This window comes from Athene noctua, chromosome 17, assembly GCF_965140245.1.
Source record: "Athene noctua chromosome 17, bAthNoc1.hap1.1, whole genome shotgun sequence".
Taxonomy (NCBI): Eukaryota; Metazoa; Chordata; class Aves; order Strigiformes; family Strigidae; genus Athene; species Athene noctua.
In genome coordinates this window covers 11,048,357-11,063,553 of record NC_134053.1, presented here as the reverse complement: position 1 = coordinate 11,063,553, position 15,197 = coordinate 11,048,357, and the positions used below count along the sequence as shown (strand labels likewise).

Below are 15,197 nucleotides of genomic sequence, written 5' to 3'. Positions count from 1 at the left end.
TTTAAATTAAATCTAAACTACAATTAAACATAATAACAAGTGTGGTTCTATCATGGACTAGCAGTTAAAAATGGCTAGGCATGCAATATCTAGTTGTCTGGTTTTGTTTTGCAAGAAGAATCTTAGCTAACTGTAAAAGGAAATTTCCAGCAGACCCCACCTAAAATGCAGCTGTTCTTATATTCCATGTAACTACCATAATGTGAAATTTAAGGGACAGTCAAACCAAACTTAATGCAATCCATTCTCAACAATTATATTTGTTACCGGATCTCAAAAATGAAAACCAACAATACTGGAAGAAAGTTTTCTGTGTAGTTGCACATAAACAAAAGGTATTAGAAAAAAGTGACGATAATGTAGCTCTTCAGCCAAAGGAGGAGGAATAAACTGAGGAATGAGTAAACTGAACCTAGAAAAATCTAATTACTAAATCAATGGCCATTAAACACACTGCTCCCTTACCTGTGTCAGATCGTTGAGAGTGTCCTCCAACACTTTTACTGTAAGCACAAAGGCTTGTTGGGCCAGAACTTGGCGATCTGCATCACGCAAGTACTTCCTGTGTCACAGTAAGATAACAGAAATTAAGCTAACTGCCAAAACCTCGTAAGGCTTTAAAAGCAAGAACCAGGATGTTAAGAAAAATCCCAACAAAACAGCCCCCACCACAGCAGTTTTAAAATAAGTTAGAAGAACGCAAACAAAACATACACAGTTGCATATTGAAATATAACACTTTACCTATGTTTCCCTCCAATTCTCCCCTCTCCACAATCATCAAAGATGACATGAATGAAACAAAAAAGATAGCACTATCTACAGAGGGGAAAAATGAAAAAAACCCCCAACAAACCCAAACCAACCCATCCCAGACCAAACCAAGACAACCAGCATTAGTTTTCATATATCTAGCTTTCTGTGCCCCTCAAATACCAGCTTTTTGTTCAAAACTTTTCTTGAAAAAGAGTATTTGTCACACAAAGCTGTCTTGAACTGTCAGGTGATTATCACATTCTGAATAAACCATGCACGTGTGATTATGGACACTGGCAAATCCTTTCTCTTTGGTCATATCAGTTGCCTTTGAATCTAGGTTTTTTAAGAGCTAAAACATTGGTGTGCCAATACCTTCTTCCAATTTAGTATTATAAAACCCCCCAATTGTATGTGTAAAGCTTAATCACTCTACAGCTTCATTTAATTTACTAGAGCACTGTAACTTGTGTGTTCTGAGACAATGCTTTAGTCCACTTTCAAGAAAAACATCTCCAGCCATCAATCCCACCTAATTGAGTTTGATGGAAAACTGAATTTCTCTTTCAGAATTGGCTGGTTTTAATGAGGGGGCTAAAAAGTAAATAATTTTGAAGGGTACCATTTCAGTCAAAAAGCCAACATTCTTAATAGACATATTTTCTCTCTACAGTATTACATTAGTAATTTTATGGTTTGCTTTTCAGACAGAAGATACAAAAACCTGACTCCTCATTATTTCAGTAATAACCAAAGTTCAGCTAAAAACACCTTATTTTTAAAAACAGGGTTGTTACAGGCATGTACCAGACACACCCAGAATATCTGCATTTGTAAGTCCCTGTAATGATTGCAGTTCACCATGGCTGGCACTGGCTGATCCAACATGTCAAATTACTTGTTTGTTAAAGTCAGTCTAGACTTATAAATAACATAGTATTTTTAGTACAACTGTGGGTTTGCTTAGGACAGAATTTAAACCTTCTATGGTCCAGTACTTGTGATATCCTAAAAGTCAAAGTATTTTTGGCTTCAAGCTTGCTGAACGTGTAGTGACATATTCCCAGACATACTATAGTCTATGCAAATTCACATGCACTCACGCTCAGAAACAGATGAAGAAACCTTCAATGCTTCCAACTTATTGCCATTGAGCATTCAGTTCAATTTCTTAAGAATTTACCAGAGACTAATGTCAACATTTCCCACTCGGCAAGCTACTAGAATTTTACCTCAATTGCTTCACTGTTTTCCTTAGATGTTTATTTTCGTCTTCCCATTGATATGAATCTGTATATAGCTCACATTAAATGGCTTTTTTTTTCCTTAAATAAGGTTAATGCAATTAAAATTAGATCACCCCTAAATAGGATAAGCTTTTTAAATAGCATCAGCTGCCAATAGGCACATAACCATTGTTCAGTCTGTCAAGGATTACAGGAAGGCAGGATGCCTGAGCTGTGACCTCCCTCACTGGACACAGCTCTTATGTAAGAGGCCAGCAGAGGGGTGCAGAAGTCACGATGCTCTGTTTCACCAGTGAATCCCTCCACATTATAGAAAACCTCTGCAAGTCTGTTAAGGCAGCTGTATGGCTGCTCTGAATTTCCAGAGAAATGCAGATAAATTCTAGACTCTATTATGGAAATCCTGTAATCGTAATCCTGAGAAAAATTAACCATAATTCCACTCTATTCCCAAGAAAATCTGTCCAAAGACTTTTTCCCAAAACTAAGAATGTCTTTAAATAAAATAGTTAGACAGTGAACAAAATATATTTAAAGCTTTACAAAGTAATGGATTAACATAAATATATCGTACTTTCCCTGATCTGGGGTCCTCTGTAGCATAGATGAGACTTTCAGCAAGGTGTTGTAATCCTTTAGTTGTGACAGCACATTTAGCAGTAAGACAATAGAGCGGTTCATATGAGATGCAAAACTGCCCGGGCGGTCGATCTCATCCACGGGGATGCGCCAGATTCCCTGCAGAAAAAGGAAAAGAGGAAACCTCTAAAGAGGGATCCAACCGAAAAGGACAGAAATCTTAAAATATGGGTCATATTCTGCTGCATACTGAATTTCACTGAGGGTCAGGGAAATAATGGACAGACAAATGCTGTGGTCCTTCAGACAGGGAGATCTGGACTGACTTTAAAGACAATTGGTTCCTGACAGCAGCAAAAGAGTGAGGCTTGCAGAAGCCACAGCAGCACACTTTCTAAATATGCTTCTGAACTATTCCCAGAAAAAAGCGAAGTCTCAATTATATTGTGCATTTTTCTTAAATGTCTGTGAACACGCCTTCCTAAGCCAAAGCTCAACTACTATAAAAAACAAGGAGTAACTTAAAATAAGTTTTCCTGGCCTGAAAGCTGCTACTCTTGTGCAGCAACAGAAAGTTTATATCTTCAAGTAATCTGTTACTAAATGTCTTAGGAACTTGGTTACTGCCTTGATATCATCAGTGTTCATCGTGGCACTAACCAGACTGATAGAAAGAATCCGACTCCTCAGCAGTATCCATTTTCCAGTGGCTAATTCAAAACTTGAGCATACATTCTGAGCCTTCTAATTAAATTTCTGGGACAAGGGAATCTTTGGGGAGCAAGGCTGAAGACTGATAGAAAATACAATTTAATTATGGTTAGTCAGCTCAGATTTTGCAACATCTACCAAGCCTAAACAGATTTTTTTTCAGGTGTTTAGTATGGATGCTGTCAATGCACTAGTCACCATATTTGAAAAAATGCAATGCAAATACAACTATGCTTTTATGTTAGTATGTAACTTATATTACGACCATTAACAAAAACTGCTGTTACACTGGAACAAACCCTTCCCTCATGCTTTATTTCGTTTTGAAACTTTTCCTTGTAGCAGCTTTTTAAGATTAAAATCTTCTGGTCATGTATACCATTTTATGTCAATGCAGGAAACAACAGTCGCATTGATAGGAGTACCTGACTGAAAAAGAATTTTGCTTTCCAAACCTGTTCAGAGAGCAGGATATACAAATATCTACTCTTTTATCCTTCTTTCAAGGTCTTGCTTTGATATTTTTAGCTTTACTTCCAGTGTGAGCAAAATTCTTCAGAACTTAATGTAAGGTGGAAGGAAATAAAATTATTACTGCAATCACAAATGACATTTGCACACAGAAGCAGCAGATACATAACTGGCCTATCTACAACGGACCCTCCTCCTTTACGTCTCCAGAGAATCGACAGTTCTACTCCGTAAGATGTATAGGAACTTGGGGAAAAACAACACACAAATATCAGGGTTTTTAAATAGGAAACTGACTTCAACTACATATAATGCACAGACTGTTCTGCCAAATTTTCTTACTCTTGCTCTTCCTCATGCTCTCTACTCTTACTCCCTAGTGATCACAGAGAAAGTCATATTTCTTCTTTGCTCCCTGAAGCTTTCTTTCAAACTTTTTATAGCTTCCCTTTTCCAGAAAGCACCCAAAACTGTGCTATGACAGACCCCCGAGGCACAACCGTCGCTTCCTCCCATCCTCAACTACCAACATCCACAAGTACAGTGGCAAAGATCTTTATCTGCTCATGCAGCTCAGAAGCTCTCAAGCACATACAGATCTTGTAGGTAACAGCTTCTTAGAACAGCACATACTTTATTTAAATAGAGAAGCTTTTTCTTCCCCCCAAACTATACAATGACTTTCCTTTCAGGCTACAGATGAAACACACACATTCTGGAGCTGATATTTTTTGCTTCTCTGCACATACGTAAACTGGGTTTCTGCCAAATCCCAAAACAACTGAATGCCTCATAATGGCACCACATTGCAACAACCTACTTAGCCAATTTATGGTCAACTGAGATGCATACTGTAGAAATGGAAGACAGCCAATGTGTAGGTTCCTGGTCTTTTTCAGCATTATCTCATCCTTCATTTGAATCAAGCAGATCACTTGGAATGAGCTTTTAGATACTGTATCTGGAATCGGTTGAAAATAATTCTGCAGCTCCTTCTCACATGTCCTGTCTATACATTTTAATGCTACCTTGGAAGTTACAATAATGCAGTAAAATCATTTGCAATGACAGAATATGCTAATTGCAGCCAGAAAGCCCTGAAAGTGACCAAGTCCATCTGACAGAAACAAAGTTTGCATATTTAGGGGAACACTGCCCTTCTTTCTACAACAGGGTACATTGGAAAAGCTTAAATTAAAACTCACATTAGGGGTGTTTTAAGTTTCCTTTATCATTGCAATTACAAAAGAAGGTCTGATGTTAAAAGGACAGTCACTAACTTTTCATGTGCTGACTTGTAGTTTTACAAATGCAAAGCAGCAATAAATAACATCACTGTCCGATGTTACACATGCAGCCTCAAGCCAAAAGCAGAAAGAAACCTGCCATCAGGAGTCAGAACAATCTTCATTCCACCCACCGTGATTTTATTAAGCAATATGCAAAACACTGATGTTAAACTGAGTTTATCAGAATTTATTTCATAAGTGATGTTGAATTCTTTTTAAGATTGTTTCTTTAGTCTTTGACTCGAATTATGATCTTATTCAAACCTCTCCCAAAGAGAAATTTTAACTAAGCCCATCAGGCATGAATTTTTCCTTCCTAAGTATCAAGAATCTTCAGGAAGAATGTTTCTGAATTCAGAACATATACTGCAACTTTTTTTTGAAAAAGAAATCCTAGCATTCAGCTTTTTAAACAAAACTTTAAAAAGACACAAATGCAAAGCTTGTAATAAAATAACTGGAGAGAAGACTGGAAAAAGTTATTCAGTTTGACTCAAAGTTTTTATATCATCATTTGAAAATTCAGATTTGTTAACAAAGTACCTCTCTTGAAAGCACACACACAGAGGAGTGCAGATCCTGGTGACAAACATTTGCAGATCTTTGAAAGGTTCTGATACCGATTATCACTACTCAGGCCACTTGATGAAACGTCTCCAGCTCTGGCCACCAGGACTTTACATCCAACGTACTGCTCCTGTTTGCTGGCCACGGTTCCTGCAGCTGAAAGGTTCTCCTCCCTTCAGCAACAGCCAGCAAAGCTGTTTACACGGAACTAGAGGAAGGAGTGAGACGCTTCCAACAACTCCAAAATGCCTCTCAAGATCCAAAACATCAAGCTGCTTTCCATGCCTTCCTGGCTAAACAAACACTCTGTAAGAGCTGGGGGCGGGGGATATGCACTGCTGGAAAAAAATAAATCCAGGACTACATGAAAATTCTGCAGATAACTTAATACTGAATTTTACATTAAACATTAAACTGAATAATGAAGTCAGTATACCATATTCCTGGTAACACTTTTACAATTTTTTTCAGCTTAAAACTTTCTGCACAACCTCCCCTTGAAGAAGGACTGAAGACTCGAGGAGGAGGGTGAAGTAAAGAGGACCATGCTGCACAGGGGTTTGTGAGCACGAGCAACAGCAATAGTGGATACTTTCTAGTTCAGTCACTGAAAATAGAAAGGAAGGAAGTGCTTATTATTCCTCCACGCTGCTTACTCCAGAACTTTATGGGAGGGGATTCCCTGGGGTTTAGGAATGCCTCTTGAGGAGAAAAGGCTGACAGTTCTCAACAAAACCCAAACTTCCCTGGGGATGGCTGCTGCTGACACTGCAAAGCTTCAGAGTAAGCCATTTTCTAAGCAGAGATCAAACTTTACTCTCTCAATGTTCCACGGTTTCTCCTCTTAACAAAATGGAGAAATGCTAGTCATACTTCAGATGATCTGATTCACGTATAACAAGCAAACACATAAATAAACCTACTGCTACTAATAAAGACCTCCAATTACTTATAACTCCATTCCCTCTTTTTTTTTCTTTCCTTTTTTTCCAAGGGGTCTCAGAAGTGCAAACCGCACCACATACAACAAACTTAATTCCACTGCTGCCTTCAAATGACTAAAGCAAAACCAAACATTTCATTTGTTAGTCTCAGTAATGTCCTACTAAGAAAAGCCTTTAGTAAAAACTCTAATTTAACCATTGTTAGAAAATATGACAAAACTAAGAAGCCAACTAATAGAGCGGTGCAGGGAAGCCACCGATTAGTAATGCAACAACCTACACAGTATTTTAAAATGAGAAGTTGAACTAAACATAATTGCATAATCCTTGGAAAGGTCACACTTTCCTACACTTTTTTTTTTTAAATCTCTGTTTTACTACAGGGTTAAGCACAACATACTGAAGTGCTGCTAGCTTGACTCCTGTTCCCTCTTCACAGTTACTTAGGTCAACATAATGTCTTGTACTGGGAGCCTGAAAAGGAATATGGTTCAAACTAAATAGTTTCCACACACAGAATTTGAAGCCTCACTCTTTTCAGCTAAGAAAATATAGCACAAATCCCTGATATATCCCTGCTCCTCTCTGCAAGCATCGCTCTATCTCAAGTTCAAGTCAGTAAGCATGTTTGCTTGACTCATGACTTCCTGCTAGTTCTGAGTGTAACCATTAAAACCACTGCCCCCTCCCCCATTTCACAAATTACTAAGCCACCTTTTCTCATCCAATCTTGACATGCTCCCATATCTCTTATTATTTTACTCTGTCACCGGATTTTGACTTTTCTACTTCTCTCCAGACAATTCTATTATTTTTCTTCCTCAGTTCTTCATTCCATCCACTCTGCTATTCACTATGTATGTAGCAGAACAATTCTACCTCTGTGAACAGGAATGCAAGTGGGTACAAAAGTATTAAGAAATAAGAACAGCTGCATTCAGAATATTAAAATTATTAGCTGCAGGGACTTGTGTCATCAAGGAAAAAAAGCAGCCCCTGCTTTTTGTAACTTAGCCAAATTCAGAAAAAAATTACAAACTTTTTCAGAGTATTTAAGCAAGCATTCCTCTTGTCTACTGGTAGCCTTCTTCACATAGTACAGTAACAGAATATGAAAAATAGTATGATAATAAATGAATGACATTTTATCGAGCCTGGAAAATGAAACAGAAATAAGGCAAAACTGCAGCAACTTCCTTTCAGTAAGTCAGAACCAAGGAGGATTACAATTCCTGGTCTACAAGGTAAATATTGTCTATTTTTTTTTCTTTTTTTTTTTTTTAATACACGCAAGTGAATAAGCAGCATGTATGCTTTCTGGAAGAACTGTGGAATTTTGTAGAACTATTTTAGCAAGAGAGCAGCATGAAAAATATTGATATGCTCCACATACTCCAATTATCATAGGCTGATAAACATAATAGACAATTTTCATCTCTTATTTCTCTTTTCAAAATACAACATATTTTCAGAGTCTTAAATTTCAGATTTTTCAAATTTCTAGAACAGTAATTTTACAGTTGACTTGACATTAAATTGGATTTAACCCTATGAAAAGAACACCCAAGCCATACCCACTTGGAGAGACTGTTATGTGTGAGCATGAGTCAGGGACATATATACACACCCCCCCCACTCAGGGAAAGGGAGTAATTTCCTTGCTGCATAAGCAATTATATAAAACCAGAAATCCCTTGTTAAGATGATGAGTTACAAGTTCAGGTGGAATTAGTGAAACAGAAACTGAGGTCTACAGATAGCCTTTTCAAAACACTGGGTTTGGCTGTTTGCCAGGCAGAATCTGGAGGGTTTTGTTCACTCAGGAGGCTTGAGGAGTTTTTACTCAGATGGTTCCCATGTACCATGTGATTTTACAACGATGTCAACAGAAAGTCACACTGCCTCTTTTTAAAGGGAAACAGCTAACTAGACTATAAAAAAAAAAAAAAAAAAAGGTAAAGAATCTACTCCATGGCTACAATGGAAAGACAGAGAAGAAAGCGAGGAGGAGCGACAGGCTGTTCTCTTAAAACCTGTTTTGAAGGTGCAATCCTGTTCAAGCAGTGACACAGCTGCCTTCCCTCCGGAGCTCGGCAACGGCGTGCCTCAGGCAGACATCACCCACTTGAAAAGCCAGGAAACACAGGAGGTGTGTGCATAATGCATCATCCCCTGGATGAAGACGACTGCTCCCCACACTACTCCTCCAGGTTAATGCCAACAGTGCCGGTGGAGTATCCTTCCCAGAGTACTCTAAGAAACAATCCTTAGGTTCCCTCTTTTCTCTAGACCCTCATTTCTCTACTCTGCAAATCTGGGGTGCTAAAACAAAGGCAGATTTGAATATACAGCAGTGGAACACTGCTTTTTTTTTTTTTTTTTTCCTGTTGCCAACATTAAAGAAGGTTCCCTTTGGACAACTGGGGAATTCCTCAAGCTGGAAGGTCAGTTACAGATAAAAAGACTTTTGGACAGATTACTTAAGTACCTTTATTATCTTTCCTCCAGAACTTGCTCCCTTTTACCAGCTGTAGTTTAGAAAAGAGAGAAAAAGGGATTGGCCAGGAAAGGAATTAAATTATCATCAGTAAGTTTCATTCACTGTGTCTCGCAGCCAATGCAGGGTTTAAAAAGGAGAGAAATAGTCTTGCCAAAGGGATGCAGAAGAGCAGAAGTCATACAGAGATTTAGTTGGGTACTTATCTACTTAAAAGAAAACACTGAGAAAGGTGTCTGCTCACCGATCTTGGAATTTCTGATCATGCCTTTGTTACTTCAGTATCTTTTCTGGGGGTATCTTTCAGTTTATGTCCTGTCCCTGTTTGAAAGAGCCTCGAATTCCTTCTTTGGGAGGATATAAAGCACAGAAATCCAAAGAATACAGAATGTTTCTAGATCTTCAAATAAGTGAATCACTCGATGCAGAAAGCTAATGAAAGAATGCTAAACAGGAAAACTCTTTACCAGGATTTTGCATTTCTTTAGGCATTCCTAGGGGCCAGACGCAGGAAGATTTCTTCACCACTAAAATAAATGGTTAGCAGGGCACATCTAGAGAGTGACCGGTATTCTGCTTTTACCTAACAGACAGCCTTTCATTGTTTTAAGGGATTTTTCTGCTTAGATCTTTTCTGTGTACCTGCCACAACCAGACTGCCTGACATTAGATGCCATTGGTACTCAAAGGTAACGAAACAAGCTCGGTACAGTCCATCCATCCACCCGGAAGCGGGCAGGCTCCTCCATTAGCCCCCCCCCCGACATGAGCAAACTCTCATTTTTCAACAGCAGGCACGATCCATTTATTCTAACTCCACACATCTATGATAAAGACACACACATTTAATGATATCACCCAGAAACCTTTTACAGAGAGAAAAAGGCATTTAGGGGATGTGGCGCACCTCAGCTATTACAGGCTCCACCTTAGGATGAGATGAGCTACACACTACAAATGACTACCTCCCCTGAATGCAAAGGATGATGACCAAGTCATAAAAGATGACAAACGTTAGGGGAGATAAATGCCAACTGGCAAGTCTGCAAGGCAGTTCTTGTCTCTATCAGTGGCATGCCGAGGTCGAGCCCCACTACTCAGTCTTATTCCTAGAGGAGTTGCTGCAGAACCAGAAAAAGAACTGGGGCTAACACTAAAGCTGCGAGAGGCCCTTGGTTCCCAGAAGCGGGAAAGTTACAGGATTGTGACATTTTTTACCTAGATCCCTACATTTCTGTCGCTAGCGACTGCCCCCATCTCCCCAGAGGTTACAAAGCAAACAGCTAGTAGAGTACATGCACTCTAGCCAGTATTAGATTCTATCTGGTGGAGGGAGGGTTACCTCTCCTAATTTTAAGAAAATCAAAAATTGCTTCAGAACACAGAACTATCAGCTATTATCTTTGCCTACATGTTGTAACACCCAAACCCAGTGAACCCGACACAGCTTATTACTAATGTTATTCTGACAAGACTCCTTCCTTAAAAGAACACAAGAACAGTACAGCATAACAAAGCTAGGTATGAAGAAGAGAGATTAGAAATATCTAGCAATCTAATTCAGGGACAGAAGTTAAAGTCTGGAGATTAAGTCTCAAATGTCCCACTGTCCAAAAGGTAGCCTTTCCACTCTTCTGGGAATAACAGCAGTAAAAAATGCTTAAATGGAGAAGTTAAACATAAGACAGATGTTCAAAAGGATGTGGAGAATGATACAATCTGTGGAATGTCCAAATGGGCCAAGGGCAAGGCAGCTGCTACAAGCAAAAGACGACAGATTTTTCACAAGAACATCAGCTGATTTTTCAAGTTGGGTGGATAACTGCAGTAAAAGAAAAACACTAAATCCTACCTACCTGCCTTACAGGTACCTGAAGTTGTCTACCTCCAAACAGCTTACACTGATTCACCTCCATCATCTAGTGCATGATACAGGAAAGAAAAGGAGGACAAAAACTTTGTAACATTAAAAGGTATACTAATTGTTGAGATTTGGCACATTGTTTATGTAGAATTATGAGTTGTCTGGAGATTCTTCATGTTGAAACACCGCAGTAAGGGTTGTCTTCTAGTACAGGATCCCACCCTTTACCATTTCAGTAGGTTGAAGGATTTAATGGGATTTGAAGAAACACATTTTCACCTACTTAAATATCCAAGGTTATAGATGTAAATTACTGATTACCTATACATAAAACATGTGACTATCCTCTTAATAGCAAGACAGTCTCCACATACAAGACTCAACTGATTCTGAATATTCTGAAATACGCTGTCAGTGTTAAAAAGTTCTTTTACCAAAATACTCAAATTTTTATGCCAATAAAAACTGATCTTCAATCCTACATCCCTTACTTTTCAGCAAACAAAATGCTTAACTGCCCACTCCCGCCCCACAGCTGACATCTAGCATCCCTGCACTGACAGCACAGTGTCTTTTAACTTTTAGACTCTCTTCTACATGACATACACACTAAAATATCAAGATGAGAAGCTATAAAATCCCAGTGTTTGCAAAATATGTCAGCATATTCCTACAATGCTTAGAAAAAATATCATCATCCACCTGTGTTTTACAAATCTACCACCAAGTTAGACTCAAAATCTCAGAAAATACCAAAAGCTAGAGGGTCTCAGGTTAGATCAGTGGTGCAGAGGAAAATGCTATTATTTCAGAAAACAGCACTGATCAAGCACTCGATGCTCTTTCTTGTCAACACCAAATCACTAGAATACAAGGCATTAAGAGATCCTGCTGAAAGAGATCTTTAAGCCTGAAGGAACATAAATCAAAAGGTCCAGAGAACACTTGCTACTAGTTTCCATCCCAGTCTTTGAAAAGAGAAAATCCTCTAAAGCAGTATCACATGACAGCTCATAAAATACAATCAAGTGATAATCTTTAAAACTACTAGAGAAGAGCCTTCAGCTTAATTTTATCTTGATATAAAATTTCATCTTCCTATAAAATTACCTAGAAACACTCTCCTTACAAAACCTTTTGGCTAAGATGCATCCTTCAGACACATGAGTTCCTCTTATTCAGAGTATTGCGAGCGATCATGCAACCACGTCATCTTAACTCTGGGGGCCCACATAACGTCTTTTTTCCTCAGCGACCTGTTGGGCATAGCTTCTCTTGACTCTCCTGGTAAGGATGAAAAAGGTAAGTAGGTTCAAGGTGATGTAGTCCAAACAGATTTGTGTGATGTACATACTGCAACTCGCTCAGAAAAAAGCCATGTTGTCACTGGGAGCTGACGAATCAATATGTAGTTGTAATGACTACTTCTGGTTGAGTACTGGCAATGCCTCATCAAATTTCTGTTAGAGTTGTTATGAGCTCAGACTCATGTTTAGTAGCTTCGGAGCCACAGCCTTCAAAATACACATAGTTAGGGGGTTTTTGCAGCTTATTTAGGAATAAATTGAGATTACAGAAAACGCTAGCAAACTTCACCGAATAGACTGTGAAGTTATTTATAAAAATTAAGAGAGCTGCATATCGGAATGTAATGAAGGACTGTCAGTGTCTTTAATAGCATGAATATAAACAAGTACTACCAACCAGGAGAAAATATAAAATGCCATACATACTAAGAATGGTACTAAAAAATTATACTGAACTGTTCACTATTAGCCATCAAATTCTAAAAGCTTTTTGGAAAGTGACAAGAATGGCATGTTCCATCACCGGCTGGTATTTCGGTATGTGCACACAATCTGGAAGCACAGAGAAATACTTGCATCTTTCATCAGTGTTGAGGAGAACAAAAGCAGCGGAGAGCTGAACAAAAATTTAAACTCCTCTAGTGTTCTGACAGAGGTAAAATGACAGCAGGAGCTAGTAGAAAAGCCTTTTAATCTCAAAACAGAATCCTGTAAGATCTGACTAGGGTTTCCTATTCCTTTTGGTTTTTTTTAATGCCAGTTTTATAAAGGTATGTGTTTGCAAATACATGACAGTTCATATTTGAATGTCACAGTTCTGTCTGAGGTTCCCTACTGGCTTAGGAATGACAGAAATACACATCCTGGATTTCAAACTGTTTGTCAGCTGAAGTCGAGGGCAGGAAGCAGCTTGTTTAAAATAGGTAATAAGAAACAAATATCCCATATTAGCAGTTATGAACCAGAAAAAGACATATGCAGTGGTAAAAAGAAGTCAAGCCTTGGAGAAGACATACTCCTTTCAAAGAACTAAAGCTCTACGTGAGTTTGCACATTTCATCCTCACCAATTAAGATCTTCAAATTAAGTTATTAGGAGCTGACAGATAACTCATTTCATTATCTCTTCTCCTCCAACTACAGCAGCGTCCACAGAACACTTCCCTTCTCTGTCCAGCAAGTGGAGGCCCTGAATGAGTCCTGACTGCTATAAAAGGCAAAAAAAAATCTCTTACTGTTATGCACCTCATAGCTAACCTCAGAATCTCTTTTCTCCTCTGATACAGGAATTCATGCAACAAAAAAAGACCGTCATTAACTGCTATTCAAGCTACCTTTCTGAGGGGTGGGGATATGTGTGTTAACACCTAAGGCTGTCTTGCTTTCAGACTCCCTGGGCTTCCTCAGCAATACAGGGTTTAAACACAAACAAAAGCAGTTCTTTATCCTATTATAAGAGTTAGTGGAAATGTCTAATTCCAGTAAACATTTAGGTAGCAGCCTGGCTAGCACCTCCACTAAAGCCGACTGATCTTTGATAACACCAGAGGAATAAGACATTACAGAGAAGCTATAATTCAGTTACCCTATTTACAGTAACGTAAATCACAGTGTACACAGGGGATCTTCAATATTCAACCAGCAGCAATACTACAACAGCTTAATCTAGCACAAGGCAGGCAGTGACTCAGTTAGCTAGGCAGAAGACAGGGTACAGTCTGCTGGTATCTGACTTCAGGGATATTGTGAGATAGGAATTATTTGTTTGAGAACAACCAGAGTAATTATTGAGGGGGAGGAGAAGTGAGGAAGGCCTCAACACTGAGAGTATTTCAGACTCCGATAAAGATGCTAAAACCACACAAAAGTCCTATTATTGAAAGCAACCAGAACAATATCTATCTGAGTATTCAAGATGTCAACCTGAATATGCTCCAATAAAAAAGACATTATCTCGCAGCTCTCTGGGTAATAAAAACCACCACAGCATATGCTTTAATTCCTAGATCTCCTAGATCTGCTTCATGCAAAATACCCACAGCACACACAAAAATCTGCCGTTGCACAAATAAACACATGCTGCAGTAAATTTAAAAAAATAGAAACACGAAGCTGCCACAGCCAATGCCGCAAACAGCATGTGGCACTTGCTTTATGCACAACACCAGAATTTACTGCAATTAAGACATACGTTCTAAAATTATAAACATGTGACCAGACAAAGCTGACTGGTTTTAACAAACTGCTAATTAAATCGGAATCCTCTTATTCTCTCTTTTTAGCTGAATGAAGCAGCGACTGCTACAGCATAGTAGCTCATGCAAAATAGATACTGAACAACAGGCTTTTCTGTTAGGTCACCGTGAAGAAGGGGAACCTCCGCTGCGAGCTTGGCTGTCGTAGGCAGAACAGCAGAGTGCACACCAGAGATCACAGCTGGGTTGCTCTGTGCCAGACATGATTTTTACAGACCTACCGTCTCTTTTTTCTTCTAGACATGAAAGCTTCCCCTTGCAAGCTTTAGGGCTGAATTGAAATCGAGGGTGCTAAATAATTCATCCCACTGAGGGGGTGGAGGAAGGAGACCGAGAAATCCCAAACAATGCAGACAGAAGGAAACAAAAATCCCTCACCCTTTCGTCCCCCCTTCCAAACTTCTCTCGACTCCTCCGCTCCCCATTGCTCTCAGGATTCTCCTCTGTGCAGCAAAGCAGATCTGTTACAGCCTCTAACCGAAGGCGAACCGAACTAACGAAAGTATTTCCCAACCACGACGGCAAATGTCATCGGCGCCCATCTCCTGCCCGCGCTGCGGGCGAACCCTGCGGGCGGCCGGAGCCCGCCCAGCCCGCCGGCAGCCCGGCCCCGGGGCAGGGATTCCCCGCGGCGGCCGCGGGTGAGGACCGGCTGCTCGGGGAAGGGCTTTAGCCGCGCGTCACCGCCGAACGGGAAGGGGCAGGGGCACG

At 39.5% G+C, this 15,197-nt stretch overlaps 1 protein-coding gene across 4 annotated transcripts in view; it reads right to left on the bottom strand.

The window, feature by feature from the left end:
* The window catches only part of CABIN1 (calcineurin binding protein 1), a 119,550-nt gene that overhangs the window by 30,931 nt on the left and 73,422 nt on the right, over window positions 1-15,197 (bottom strand). For all 4 annotated transcript variants that reach the window (XM_074921104.1, XM_074921107.1, XM_074921106.1 and 1 more), the window contains exons 31-32: window positions 2,578-2,741; window positions 466-562 (exon numbers count right to left, since the gene is read on the bottom strand). In XM_074921104.1, coding sequence (XP_074777205.1) covers window positions 466-562; window positions 2,578-2,741 — 261 coding nt within the window. The remainder of the gene's footprint in view (window positions 1-465; window positions 563-2,577; window positions 2,742-15,197) is intronic.